Source organism: Euleptes europaea, chromosome 9, assembly GCF_029931775.1.
Source record: "Euleptes europaea isolate rEulEur1 chromosome 9, rEulEur1.hap1, whole genome shotgun sequence".
Classification (NCBI taxonomy): Eukaryota; Metazoa; Chordata; class Lepidosauria; order Squamata; family Sphaerodactylidae; genus Euleptes; species Euleptes europaea.
Window position 1 is genome coordinate 41664738 of NC_079320.1, and position 14631 is coordinate 41679368.

Here is a 14631-nt window from a genome sequence, read left to right on the forward strand (position 1 = left end):
TGTAGCGAAAAATTACTATACTCTTTCCAAAAGAACTGCCCAGTGTGACGTTATACGGATTGAAATATCACATATCCCAAATCCTCCATAGTCTGAATAACATTAATAAGTTGTGAATATCAAATTGATTCTAGGTTGTAAACTCTTCCAGAATGTGGAATATGCCTAGAACATTACCCATGTTAAATTTTCTGGAGGGGAAAAAAATGAGTCATGCATTTATTTATTTTTGCTGTCAAGTCACAACTGACTTATCGCAACTCTGCAGGGTTTTCAAGGCAAGAGACGTTTGGAGGTGGTTTGCCATTGCTTGGCTCCACGTCATGACCCTGGTGTTCTTTGGAGGTCTCCCATCCAAATAGTAGCCAGGGTCAGGGCTGAGAGTGTGTGACTGGCCCAAGGTCACCCAGCAAGCTTCCATGGCATGAGTGGGAATTTGAACCATGGTTTCCCAGGACTTAGTCTGACACCTTAGCCACTACACCACACTGGCTCTCAGGTCATTAATCAGTGAAAGGTTGTATGCAGTTCCAAGGTTACAAAGTTTCATAGAATCATAGAGTTGGAAGGGACCACCAGGGTTGTCTAGACCAACCCCCTGTACAATGCAGGAAATTCACAACTACCTCCCCCCCACACACACAGTACCCAGAAGATGGCCAAGATGGCCTCCCTCTCATGAACTGCCTAAGTTCATACAATCAGCATTGCTGACAGATGGCCATCTAGCCTCTGATTAAAAACCTCCAGGGAAGGAGAGCTTACCACCTCCTGAGGAAGCCTGTTTGCAACATAAAATGTCCAGGATGTTCTGTTTCCCAAGCTCACTCACTTTTCATGGTATATGTTTAATGGTTTAGTCCTGTGCTATTTGCAGAGCTTCAGTGTTAGTGAATGAGCAAATGTTATATCTGCAAACTATAAAATGACTTGGCATACAAACAACTGTGGACATTTTTCTTTTTGAGAAAAGTAGCATCCATAACAGAAGATGTGTGATTCTTTGTGTGTGACAAATATAATAAAGACATATATTTTAACTGAACTTCAGGAAATGAGTAAAAATTAATGGGATCATACCATTTGTGGGAGTGAGTAAAATATTATCTTGTGCCCCTTTTTAAAATACAACTAGTTTTTCACTGCAGAATTTTAAATACAAAATGGTTTATTTTGTAAGTGTGTATAGCCAATGGACAAATCTGCAAAATGTGGCCAAACATGACTCCCATTTAGGATTCTGTGAACCTGAGAGAATCTCTCCCGCAAGTTAATAGTGATGTCTGTGTAGATGTCACACACACTCTCACTGCAGTATGGGTGGCATTTTGGGTTGATGTGTTGGCGGCAGCCACCACCACCAGAAGGAGGAAGGGAGAGGGAGAAATGGAGCTGGGGAGGGAAGTGGAGCTGGCAGCTTCTTACCATATTGTTCCTTCTCTTTTACCAGTATTACCAAAGTGTATCATAAACCGGCAAAGCAGATAATGTCCTGGAAAGTCATTAGCTTTTATCTGGCTGCTCAGGTTCCACATGGCTTATTATAATTAACTTTGGTGTAATCATCTCTAGGTATTAATCTTAATAAGCATTATAGAGTTTTAGATGCTACAGCAGAAGGAGGGGAAATCCCATTTCTCTCTCCTCACGGCTGCCTCTTGCCAGGCTTTCCACCACAATGCTAGCTCTGGCTTACCACCCCCCATCTGACTCCAGCTTGCCCTCCTCAAGGTGATGCTACAAAAAATCAGTACGCGGCCACATATCAAAATACTCTTTGATTAATTGTTACATATGAAATTCACATACAAATGGAGAAAGTGTCAACTCGTGTATATACAATGGTAGGTGTACTTAAATAATAAAACAGACAATGAAACAAACAACGAAAGCTTACAGATATATACACAAAAACCCCAACTGGGGAGAAAAAACCTTTGTAAACTGGGCAAACAAGCCTCCACAAAGTTCAAAGCACAAGTAAGACAAGTTGTAAATCCAAAGTTCAAAACAATGTAAGAACTCGAAGCAAGGCTAAAGGTGGATGCTCGAATGTTGCACAGAGTGCCCCAATGACGCACAGGAACGCCTTCCGGATGACTAGCGTTTTCGCCAAATAAAATTGGCTTCTTCAGTCGATGCTCTTTATTTTTTTTTCGGGACCTGTAGATTCAGTGGGCTGTAGCAAGCTCTCCACTAAATGTCTCTTAAGGTCTCTCCAAACTATCCTCAAGGTGATGGCAACTGCCACAGTGTTGAGCACCAGTCTGGACTGCTATAGCAAGCCAAAATGTAGTCCAAACTGGGGTTACAGGCATTACTATTAACATTTAAAGGGAGGCTATCTCAAAATTCTTTCATATCCATAAATGACCCTTTGCTGTTAGATACAGGGAGGCTTAAATCAGTTTTTCAGACTTAAAGCATAGATATGCATTCTGTTTATGTCTGCTTTTGATTCTGCTAAAGAGACCTGTGCTTGAAAGCTTTGGCAATCTCTCAGAGCCTTTTAAAAACAGATGACAGATATCCTACCAATATCAAAGTTTAAAATATTGGCTAATTTTTAACATGGAATCATACAGCATCCTTCGATTAAAAATAGTAGAGTCTGTGACAGAACATCGCTGCAGTTTAAACATTTTAGTGCGTTACTTTGATTAAGACTTTTTTTCAACTTTACAAGATATATCTGTGCACCTTCTTTGAAGCAGTAAATTATGAATAGGCATGTTGGCATGTAGATTAAACACCACAATGATTCTTTCTGCACTTCTCACCTATTTAAGTTCCATTGGTTTCAGAACAATGGTACTCAGTCTACAGCTCACAGACAGCAATTTTTGTAATTGCTGTCAACTAAAAGAGACACATTAACTTCCATCCCTGGCATGGGGCTTACACCCCTGGGAGGCTCACAGCCTACCTGTTCCTCTGGTGATGGCTCTTTCAAGGCGAGAATCACCTGCCAACCACAAACATGGCGCAGGTGCCTCATTGGAGAACAGTGCTGCTAAGAGCCACAGGTGCCATGCCAAAGAGCCACATGTGAACCCTGAGCTACTGTGTATCACTGTTATGAAAGTAAACAAAATGTATATCACTGAGTGTAGGGTTGCCAACCTCCAGGTAATAGCTGGAGATCTCCTGCTATTACAACTGATCTCCAGCCGATAGAGATCAGTTCACCTGGAGAAAATGGCCGCTTTGGCAATTGAACTCTATGGCATTGATGTCCCTCCCCTCCCCAGATCCCACCCTCCTCAGGCTCCGCCCCAAAATCTCCCACCGGTGGCAAAGAGGGACCTGGCAACCCTAGATTGTAACCTAATAGATAGATCTCCCATGGCTTATGGGAGCACATTTGAGAGCAGGTGGGGAGAGAGGAGGGAGATACACTTTGACATCTGTTCTTTTTGTATTGTCACAAGAGTGCAAAGAATTTCCAGGAGCTAGCAGCTCTCTTTCACTCCTCTGTCTTCCTGCTCCATAGTCTCCCAGTTTTCACTGTCTTGGACAAGAGGATACTCTGACTGTCACATTTTGTTCGGCACATCTTGGCTGGGGAGGGAAGCCTGCAAAATGATGGAGAGAACAGAGCAACTTGGAACCTAGCACGATTTGCGCACATCCTTGGAAAGACTGGACAAGAAATCAGTAAAAGGAGTCATTTGTGTGGAATTAGTTTTAATTTTCATAGGCCAAGAAACTCTTTATTGTAACCAAATCAGATTATTCATTTGCATTTGTGATAACAAATTTCTTTGTCTGGTTCTTATAATATTATTGCCAACATTTTGACAGTGCTATTTTGAGACTTGCCTTTTATATAAATTAGTATGAATTCCTCACATTAATTTAAAGTACTTTTTTCGTAATAGATAGGAAAGCTTATATGTCTTTGGTTTGTGGCTTGCAGATCTTTTCTGTTACCAACAACACAGAATGTGTGAAGCTGCTGCAGGAAATCAAATGTGCACACTGTTCACCGAATGCTCAGGATCTGTTCCACTCAGCAGAGAAAGAAGCATTGGAAAGAGAACTAGTCCTTCCTTTCCTGTGCAAGGATTATTGTAAAGAATTCTATTACACTTGCAGAGGTCACATACCAGGTAAAAAAACATTAAAAGATGGTGTACTTTCAATTGCTTAACTATTGTGCAAGGCTTCTTATGTCTATCCTAATATGCTTTTTCAAGAAAATACTCATTGAAATAAAAAATTGGTACAGTTAATTGTGCTTAATTGGAATAATTATAGTTAGGTAGTACTTAATTTTATTACTCTTAGTTCAGTGTACTTAGGAGGGTGTAACTGCTTAGAATTGCACTGCTAACACTGTTTGTGCTGGGGTGGGCCCTTGGGACACTATATTTCAGCTGAGAGATTCCAGATGCAAGTAGAAATGTGAAGGCCCAGAGGGGAAATCCCCCACAATAAAAGGGTTTTTTAAGGAATCTTTTAATTTTTTCCAAATTGATAAATTAGACATTTTGGAGAGCAGTGGGGAAAAAAACCTCTGTGAAATATTTTGGATTGGTTGAAATGTCTTTTAAGACAAGATTTTACCCACTTAACATGTATAAGATGAGAAATTTAATGCAAGACAATCTACAGCATTAGATAGCAATTCTTGTGTCTGCTGTAGGCATATATATTTTCAAGAAAAGGCTTATTCTTTTGTCTATGATTGATTTGCTTTAACATGTATTATGATAATGAGCTGTTGAAGAGTTCAGTGTTTTCAGCGTTATAAAGATAAACTTAATATTAAAATATGCAGTTGTCCTATTGTGACTGTATGAAACTGCTTCTGTGTGAATAATGGATCGGATCCTGCCAACTTTTACGCTGATGAAAGAGAGAGGAGGACCCCCTTTTGCCCACCAATAAGCTGTGCTGGACATCATGGGGCCCATGTGGATAAAGGTCATGAAGAGTGGGAGCTGCAGGAAGGTGGAGAATTGAATAAGATAGAACAGTACAGCTGATGGAATCCAGCCCAAGACATTTTCTTTTATTTACTACCAAATTTATTTTCAGTTTTCAACTTTTATTTTTCCTGTCCCTCAGCGGGCAAAAACATATGTAACAGAGGGTACAGTTGTTTGCTGTTCTTAAGTATTTGACATATTCACAGTTTTGATTGTAGAAAACTAAGGCATTTATGCTTTTAAATTCCAAATTTATGACAAATTGTAGCATTTCTGTTGCTAAGTTACAACTGATGCAGTTTACATTGTTAAAACAGTAAAATAAGCTTAGGTTTGACAAGAAAATAAGTATTGCATATATTTCAGTTTTCTCCAGCATTTCTGTTTTTTTCCATAGCTTCAAAAGGTCTAGAAAGACATTTCAGTGTACAAGTATGAAGAAGCAGGGTTGGACTTGACTCTGTAGGATATGGGAGAGCTCCCAGTAAGCGTTTCCAGAGAAGGAAATGAAATATGTTTTCCCATGACTTCAGAATTTCCAGAAATTTTATATCTCCAGTCCAATGACTGCCAGAATCCAACCTCTCAAGTTACATTACAGATAGCATAAATGGTTGGTGTGCTAGTTTGAAGTATCAGACTGCAATACCATTGAATGACCTCTTCTATCTTCTCTTCTGGGGATCCCTCAGGCTAAAAAGCTTTGGGTGGCGGATGGCACATTTCAGATCTCCTTCCTATATCTTGTACCTGGTAATCCATTAAATTTTTATCCCATTCTTCCTCCAAGGCCCTTGGGATGTATAAGGTTCTCTTTCATTTTATCCTTACAATAACCTTGTGAGGCAGTTTATACTAGGAGAAAGTGACTGACTCCAGGTCACTCATTGAGTGTGCTTCATGGCTAGGTAGGGATTTGTACCTGTGTCTCTCTAGTCTGATACTCTAACAACAAAGCATCTTCTTCCTCAGAGAGGTCTTTGGGGACTTCCACCTCACACTCCAGGCAGTTTTAAGGGCCTGTAAAGCTTTTGGTACAGAATGGAGGGATAAGTCACAGTGCATACCTGCTTTCCTTATCAATATACTGTATATACTCGCGTATAAGCCGAGTTTTTCAGCCCAAAAAAAGGGTTGAAAAATCCCAACTCGGCTTATACGTGGGTCAATACGGTAGGTGGAGGGAGGTGGGGAACTTACCGCTGCCGCTGCCTCCAGCACACCTTCCCCCGGGCCAGGAGCGGCCTGCGCAGCCTCCTGTGCGCCGGGGGGGGCAGCCTCCTCCTCCTCCAGCGCTCCTTCCCCCGGGCCAGGAGTGGCCTGCGCAGCCTCCTGCGCGCCGGGCGGGGGGCCGCCGCCACCTCCAGCGCGCTTCCCCGGCCCAGGAGCGGCCTGCAGGGCCTCCTGCGCACCAGGGGGGGTGCCGCCTCCTCCTCCAGCACGCTTCCCCCGGGCCAGGAGCGGTCTGCGCAGCCCACTGCGCGCCGGGGGGGGGGGAGGCCGCTGCCGCCAGCTGATTGCCGCCTCTCCCGGTAAGTAGGGGGTTCGGGCTCTTCCCCCTCCCCCCCTAGGGGTGGGTCTGGAGGGCCCGGGAGGCTGGGCGGGAGGGCGACCCGGGGGTTGTATCAGCCGACCCTCGGCTTATACGCGGGTGCCTAATTTTTTCCCATTTTGGGGTGAAATTAGGCACCTCAGCTTATACGCGGGTCGGCTTATACACGAGTATATACGGTACTGTTATTTTTTCATTGGTTATTAGTAGTATTATAATTTTATACAGCATTTATAAAATGACCAAATCGCTGCCTGAAGATTTACAGTCTAAATGTTGACAGTCCACAAGATGGAAGGGGAACAGAAAGACATAAAATGCAAGATATGTAGGGCAGGTTGATGGATGTTTCTTTTTAAATTTATAAAATAAAACAAAAATATTAAGAGATGAAAACTACTTAAAAGTTTAGGTGTAGCAGAGTATTTTAAAAGAAGAAAGTGAATAATTAAGACCAAGGGGAAAAGAATTCCACTCATGAGGAGAACCGAAAGCTACAACAGCAAAAACACAACACCCAATCCAAACAGATGATTAAAGGGAAAGCAAGCAAAGAAAATTGATGAATAGGTTAATAAAGGAAGGTGACGTCTTGACCTTTTTGAAACACTGTGCTAAAGGGCACTATCAAGGGTCACAGGCAGCCTTAGGTGAAATTGTGGCTGTTAAGCCATCAGGGAGGGATCCCACACTCCTGGCTCTACTGGATGTCTAGGAACAGTGACTTGTAATTTTAAAACAGCCAAAATGCATAGATAGAGTCATGATGCGCTTAAGTGGACTGCATAAAGCTAAAGCTCTATTACTTTTCTGATTTGACAGTCATACAAATTGAACAGAGAGCTAAAGCAAACTTTCAATTGAAATATAGGTTTGGATTAACTCCATGGAGCTACTAGAGGAAAATAATAAGTAGGCTTCAAACTCTCCTGTAAGGGCACTTCTGCATATGCAAGAGCAGGGAGGGATTTTGCCAATTTCCCCTTTTCACAGTGGAACACTGCAATCCAACACAATTGCTGGAGATTTCCCAATAACCAAGAGCAGCTTTTGAAAGTGTGGAGAATTGCATGGGGGAAGGGAGGGATGATAAAGATTCATTCCATGATACAAGCACAACTCTGATTCTGTGGATTCAATCCAGAGACCTTTTGATAAACATGAGAGACCACATCACAGTAAGTGGGATTTGTCATGTATTATATGATAAGAAAATAATATGGAACATGGGATCTGTGTTAATAGAAAAGGGGCACAATCCAGAGAAAGTTAGGTTGTGCTTAAGTCCTTCGACATCACTGAAGTTTACCTTTCTGTGGATTGTGCCTATAATCTGCTGTCACTTTTTCCTACTGAAATGCTTTTCAAATGATGTTTTATCTTTTGAGTGCTTTGAGTTCCCCCCCACATCACGACGCAGTCAATTTATGGCAACCCCATAGGGTTTTCAAGGCGAAAGGCAATCAGAGGTGGTTTGCTATTGCCTGCCTCTGTGTAGTGACCCTGGTATTTCTTGGTGGTCTCCAATCCAAATATTAACCAGGGCCAACCCTTCTTCTGAGATCTGGCTAGGCAGGCTTTCCGCTTAGGCTGATGTTATTAATTATTCTATTAAACTTCTTTGCATATATGCTGTTATCACATAGCAAAGTTGTCTGGATATGATCCACTCAAAATTAAGCACTTTAAGCTATACTCATATCAATATAATAGTACAGGAGTGTATAAATCTCTTTCATTGGAATCAGTGAGACATAAAAGTGGTTGATTTTGGCTGATTTTGACCCATTATTTTAAAGTTTATACACACACGCAGTATTTGAAAGGTAGCCATGTTTTTGTTCGAAGATGAGTTTACTATTGCATTTTATGCTGTTGTTACCTGGGAAACCAAGAGGATATAAGTGTCTGGCTTTTATGTATGTACCCACCCTGGTATGGGATTCTATATTTGTATACATAGGTACATAGTTGGGGTTAATATTTAGGAAAGAGTGGGTGGGAGGCGTTGGTTGAGCTGAATCAATTGTTTATTGAATACAGTGATAGACAAGAGGGGAATCAGATTTCAAAATGCAGTGCAGTAAAATCCATTCAATGGGAATTCAATGGAGGGCAAACAATTCCTAGTGGAAGTGGTGACGTTTAGCTAGTCTAAGTGGAACCCCCCCTTTTTTTCCCCAAAAAAGAGGAAAAGGGAGAGGAACCAGAGAAAAGAGAAGGTGTTGCAGGTTGGGAAGGCTTGAACTTGAAGTGGGGAATGGAAGGAGGAAGGACAGAGGGGTACAGAATGGGATTTTATAGCTTAGTTGAACAATGCTGTGAGGAAAGAAAGGTAGAGAGGTGGCACAATGCCCACGAGCTGGTTAGGAGTGAAAGGGAGAAGGGAGGGAGAGAGAGAGAGGGAGATCTCTGGACGAAGGCTGTGTGACATCAGAGGAGAGTAGGGAGGGGAGCACAAGCAAGAGAGCCAGAAATGAGAAAAAGGTTCATACATTTCTTGATCCTGAAGTGGGAACATTGTCAAGCGTGACTGTGATGGAAGGACAGTCCTGGGGTGAAACTGAAGCTATAACGCTAGGCTAAAGGAGGAAACTTATAGACCTGAAATTCACACCCTTTGCTGTTGGCAGGAAGAAAGTTTTCTCATCACTTGAGTCACTCTGAGGGAGATGCTAAAGGTCTGGAGATCAAGTCTTCAGTCAGCAAGATAACTTCATTAGTTTACTCGACAGACCCGTATTATTTGTAACATCAGGTTGTAACATCATGGCCGGAAAGCGTGCTTCCCACCCCTCTATCTTTTTAAATTTTGTCACGTCTGGCCTAATGAAGAGTTCTGGTGAGCTTGAAAATGTGGCACATTTTGTTTCAATTTGGTTGATCCTAATAAATGGTATTACACAGATTTTGTTCTTGGTTTTGGATTTTACGTGAACCAGTATGGCTTTACAACTTTTTGGTATTATTTGGGACTCTCCTAGAGGGCAATAGAATGTTAGGTTATTGTTCCACAAGCAGTGGTCATTGATTTTTGGTCTGCATGTGAGGAGATCTCTTGGAGATAATACAAGCCCTTGTCTGACTGGCAGCAGCTCTCCAGGTAGGGTTGCCAACCTCCAGGTACTAGCTGGAGATCTGCTGCTATTACAACTGATCTCCAGCTGATAAAGATCAGTTCACATGGAGAAAATGGCCGCTTTGGCCATTGGACTCTATGGCATTGAGGTCCATCCCCTCCCCAAACCCCGCCCTCCAGGCTCCACCCCAAAAACCTCCAGCTGGTTGTGAAGAGGGACCTGGCAACCCTATCTCCAGGGTCTCGGGCAGAGGTCTTTCACATTACCTACTTGCCGACTCCAGTGGTCGGCAAACAGCAGCTCGCGGTTTCTGAGGAGGAGGAAGAGGCGCGCCCCCCCCCACCAAAAGTCGACCACGAAACCTCTACTCACCGCCCCATTTCGAGTTTGTTCCCCCCCCCCAAGAGAGGGGCGGTGTGTGAGGTAAAGCGCCCGTCCCCTCCTCCTCCCCCCTTTCCTGTGACAGTCCTGGCTGTCTCATCATAGCATTTTATTACACTTAATATCTATCATGATTTTCTGGCTTGCTTCAAGATGGAATCTGTCTACACTTTTGTCTGCATAGATACTAGGATTGTAGGGGGTACTGGAACTAACACTGTGTAACCAGTCAGATATGAAATGTGTGCTGCTTTTGAAAAAGTTGCGCAAACTATAAGAGCTACAAAACAAGTCTCAAAGTAAAGTGGAATAAATTTGGAAGAACGTTAAAAAATGCTTGTGTACGGTGTATTCTTGATTTCTTTGAACTCTCAGGGGTGCACAATGTTTTTTGTAGTGTTCTCTGATTGACTTGAGAAAATATTTTGAAAAGAGTTGCTTTTTCCCTTTGGTGTGGTTTAACATGTATCTAAACTCATTCAAATATGAAAATATTATTATTGACTTTGTAAACTACAGAGACGTTTCTAAGGCTTTCTCAAACCAGCTGTTTCTTGCTCTTTATTGCATTCCCTAAAGCAAAGCAGAGTAGATCACAGTTGCCAAGACTGCATGTTGAGCAGTGATAACAGATTAGATTAAATGTTTGGCTCATGCTGAAGGCCTCCAGGAAGGACTGTTAAAAAAAAAACCTGTATAAATAAAAATTTAAATTAGCCCATCCACATAGCATATTCTGTGAAACTTCAGCACTATCTTTCCCCCAAGAGTTATTGTTCTTTTGCACCGTGAAAAGAATAAGATGCGAAAGGAAACAGGGAGAGCAAGCTGAGCTGCACAGGAGCTAGAGTCAAAAGAACCTCACTCCCCAGATCAACATATGTGGTGACGAATGACAAATTTATTTTCCTACAGAGTTTGTGTATATGTAAAACTGCTGAAGTGCATCAAGATGTCAAGTGCTTTTTGTGACCACCCAGGTTGCCTTGAAAGATAACCAGATGAAAACATAACTTTAAGCACTGGACAGAGCACTGTGCGTTGGAAGAAACAGCTTACATGCCGAAACATCAGCAAGAATAGGATATTTCCCCCACATCAATCAGATGTTAATTTTTGGTCCAAAGGATTATTCTAAATCTGGAAACACTGTATTATTATCCATTGACTGACCATTGACATATATATTATTGTAATTGTTTAAAATTGTTTTTTTCTGGCTGAAATGGAAAAGAGGGGAGTGATGTAATCTGCTTTGGGTTCCCATTGTAGAGAAAGGGGGTAAAGACAAGCTAACCTACCTTTATCTGCCCCCGTGTCTTCAGCTTTCCCTTCTTTCCTTCCTCTGGCTGACTCTGTCTGGGAAAAGTATGGCTAAGTTGTGTGGTGCAGGCCACTGGGCTGGGCCCAGCTACATGGTGGGGAACGCATTAGGACTTCAGGGGCACTTTGTTTTTCACTGTATTCCCTTCCCCACAGTAATTCCTCTTTCCGTCCTCCTGACAACTCCTGGGGGAGGGAAGAAGGGAAAGCTGAAGACGGGGGGGGGGGGCAGATAAAGGTAAGTTAGCTAATGGGTGGGAAAGGAGAAGAAAGCAGGAATATGGGAGAGGCTATGGAAGCTTTCAGGGAACAAAGAGGAAATAGTGGAGGAGGGAAAAATGCAAATCCTTATAGGTCCCCTGCTTATATCCTTATACTATGCATTTTTTAATCTCTCTCCATAATTGTTGTAAATGCAAAGTATATGTAGTACAAAGTTTTGACGTGATTTTTCATTCAGCTAGAAAATATAGTGGGGGGGTGATATACCATCAGGTTGCTTCTGACCTATGGCGATCCTATGAATTAATGGCCTCCAAAATGTCCTGTTTGTATTCTATACATTAATTTCTGTTTAATGGCATGAAAGTGTACCAGCGTATGACAACGTCCCTTTCTATTGTTTGCCTAACTGACATAATACCTTTAAGTGACAATTTAGGCCTAAAAGGCCTAAAAGTGTTCATGTCGGACTTTGTTCATGTACACCCTGCTTAATCTTGGCAGTAGTTTTGGGTGTTGTTGTTGGCAAGGAAATGCTCCTACAATCTATGAGTTTAAATCCAAAGTTTTCAAAGTAGAGGTCAATGCAGGAAGCAATCAACATTTTTACATTTCTGCACATACTTAATAGAGTTATATGAGTGTAATGTGAGTGGGTTCTCCAAACTTAAGAAGTAGCATGAGCTCTTACACAAGTTGTTTCTGTAGGCAAAAGGCTGACATGATTGCTAAATACAAAACAAAAACCGATTAATCTCACTCTTGTTGTTGTTGTTGTCAAGCCACAGCTGATTTATGGCAACCCCATAGGGTTTTCAAGGCAAGAGACGGTCAGAGGTGATTTGCTATTGCCTGCCTCTGCATCATGACCCTGGTATTCGTTGGAGATCTCCCATCCAAATACTTGCCAGGGTCGAGGCTAAGAGTGTGTGACTGGCCCAAGGTCACCCATCAAGTTTCCATGATGCAGTGGGAACTAGAACCTGAATTTCCCAGATCCTAGTCCGACACCTTAACCGCTACACCACATTGGCTCTCTCCAGTCTCCTAATACATGTCCAAAAACCAGAATTAGGATCAACAATAACCCATATTACTGTACATTTATTTAAGCACACACACAGTGAAGAAACAGCATAATACACATAATAATAATAAACATAAAGAGGACACACAAGGTACACAACAAATAGGTAACTCTATTTTAACTACAAGAAAAGAGCAACAGTCCAGTACCACCTTAAAGACTAACAACATTTCTGAACTTCCGGCAAGATGGCTGATCTGATCGCAACTTCTCTCAAGAGCTCTTGAGAGAACCTGGAGGTGCTTTGGACACGAGTCACTTTTAGTGACTCGATCACGTTCCTAAAAGGTGGAACGTGGAGCAGGCAATTCCTGCTGCCGACCAGTTTGACTCCCAAACGAAAACCGGGGGGGGGGGGTTGAGGCTGTCCCGCTCGGCTGAGGGAGGACCATCGCTGCGAGCGCCTCTAATGGAACCGGGATCAGATCTCCTCTACCTAATACCAGCTATTGAAAAATTTTAATCATCAGAAACCCCAACATCCGAGACCTGTAAGTGCCAAGAACTTCTTTTGTTTGCTTTTCTTAAAAAAAAAAGAGACGGAGGAGTTTTTTTAAACTAGCTGTACACCCACACACCCACTTCCCAAGACCATGAGATAACTTGATAATAAATAAGACAAATCACTAACCGGACTGAGGATTATAAATCTTTCCTGCCGGTAGACATAACAACTGAGGATTTGAGTGACATTGCACACAGCAACTGAAGACTCCGAGTTAGAAGGGGGAGGGAAGAAGTTTTATTTCCGATTTGAAATACTTTCGCTTTTGAGCCCTCCTGCCACGTCTCATTGTGAGAGCGAGGAGACTCAGTGAGAAGTACCGGATGTCTTTACAGACCTAACTAGAAGACTCTTGAAACTCGATGGTGGGTGTTACATCAATACTGCCCGTCTATGCAACTAATTCTACAGGGAACCATGGATTACAAAAGAATGGAGGAACTTTTGATGCAGCAAACTGAAACACTTAACAAGCAAATTAAACATCTAATGCAGCATATGACTCAACTACTCGACCAGAAACTTGACAATCTTATGAATGAGATTAAGTCAATTAAAGAACAAGTGAAGGTATTAAAATAGACATGAATAAGATGGAACTTACTATAATAAAAGTGGAGGAGGAACAAAAGGAAATTTACAAGGAAACCAAAGATAATGAGAAACAAATTGAAAACCTACCAATACAAGGAGAGATTCTGAAGGACCAGATTGCATTTTTGGAGATAAAATCGAGAGAATCAAATCTACGAATACGCAATCTCGCAGAAAAATATGAGGACACCAGAGAGACTATGATAAAGTCACTTGCTGATATTTTCCATTTAAGTGATCAAAATTAAACTACGCAATAGATAAAATATACAGAGTTCCCCTGTCATCAAAAATACAGAAATCAACACCCAGGGAGATTGTGATTGTCTTTTTTGATCTCAAAATGAGGAATACAATCATGCAAATCCAATATAATAGTCCTCTTTCGGTAGATGGATTACCTTTAATAATGCTAAAAGATGTACCTCACCACTTGGTTGCAAAGAGAAATGCTTACAAAGACTTCACAATGATGCTGAGGAAAAATGGAATAAAGTATACCTGGTTAATACCACAAGGACTTACGTTCATCTATAAACAGAGCAGATGTGCCGTCAACTCACCAGTTGAAGCTGAAAGATTTGTATTAAGCCACAAAGAACTGACAGATCCAATTCAAGGCAGAGACCAAGAAGAAATGCGACGGGATGAAGACTCAACTGGGCAAGATGTAGCAACTGGACACCATCGACTTCAAGAGACTATACCGAGAAAGCAAGAAAAGCACAGTAGAAACTCCCGACAGAAGAAGTCTTTTAAAAAGAAGGGAGGAAGGGTTGGAGAGTATTAAAATAATGGGAATAAGGGGAGGTGTAGGGAAATATAATCTTTTTTTTAATTTACATGATAATGTCAAGTATGTGTAGTTCTATCCTTGTTTTTGGAATAATTTATACTCTGTTAGCATTTTTAATTACTTTCAATGTTAATTAATCATATCAGATAGGGTTACA

The 14631-nt window shown here is 41.7% G+C and overlaps 1 protein-coding gene across 1 annotated transcript in view; it reads left to right on the plus strand.

The window, feature by feature from the left end:
• The window catches only part of HHIP (hedgehog interacting protein), a 106945-nt gene that overhangs the window by 12156 nt on the left and 80158 nt on the right, over positions 1 to 14631 (plus strand). The window contains exon 2 of the mRNA XM_056855354.1: positions 3920 to 4112. Coding sequence (XP_056711332.1) covers positions 3920 to 4112 — 193 coding nt within the window. The remainder of the gene's footprint in view (positions 1 to 3919; positions 4113 to 14631) is intronic.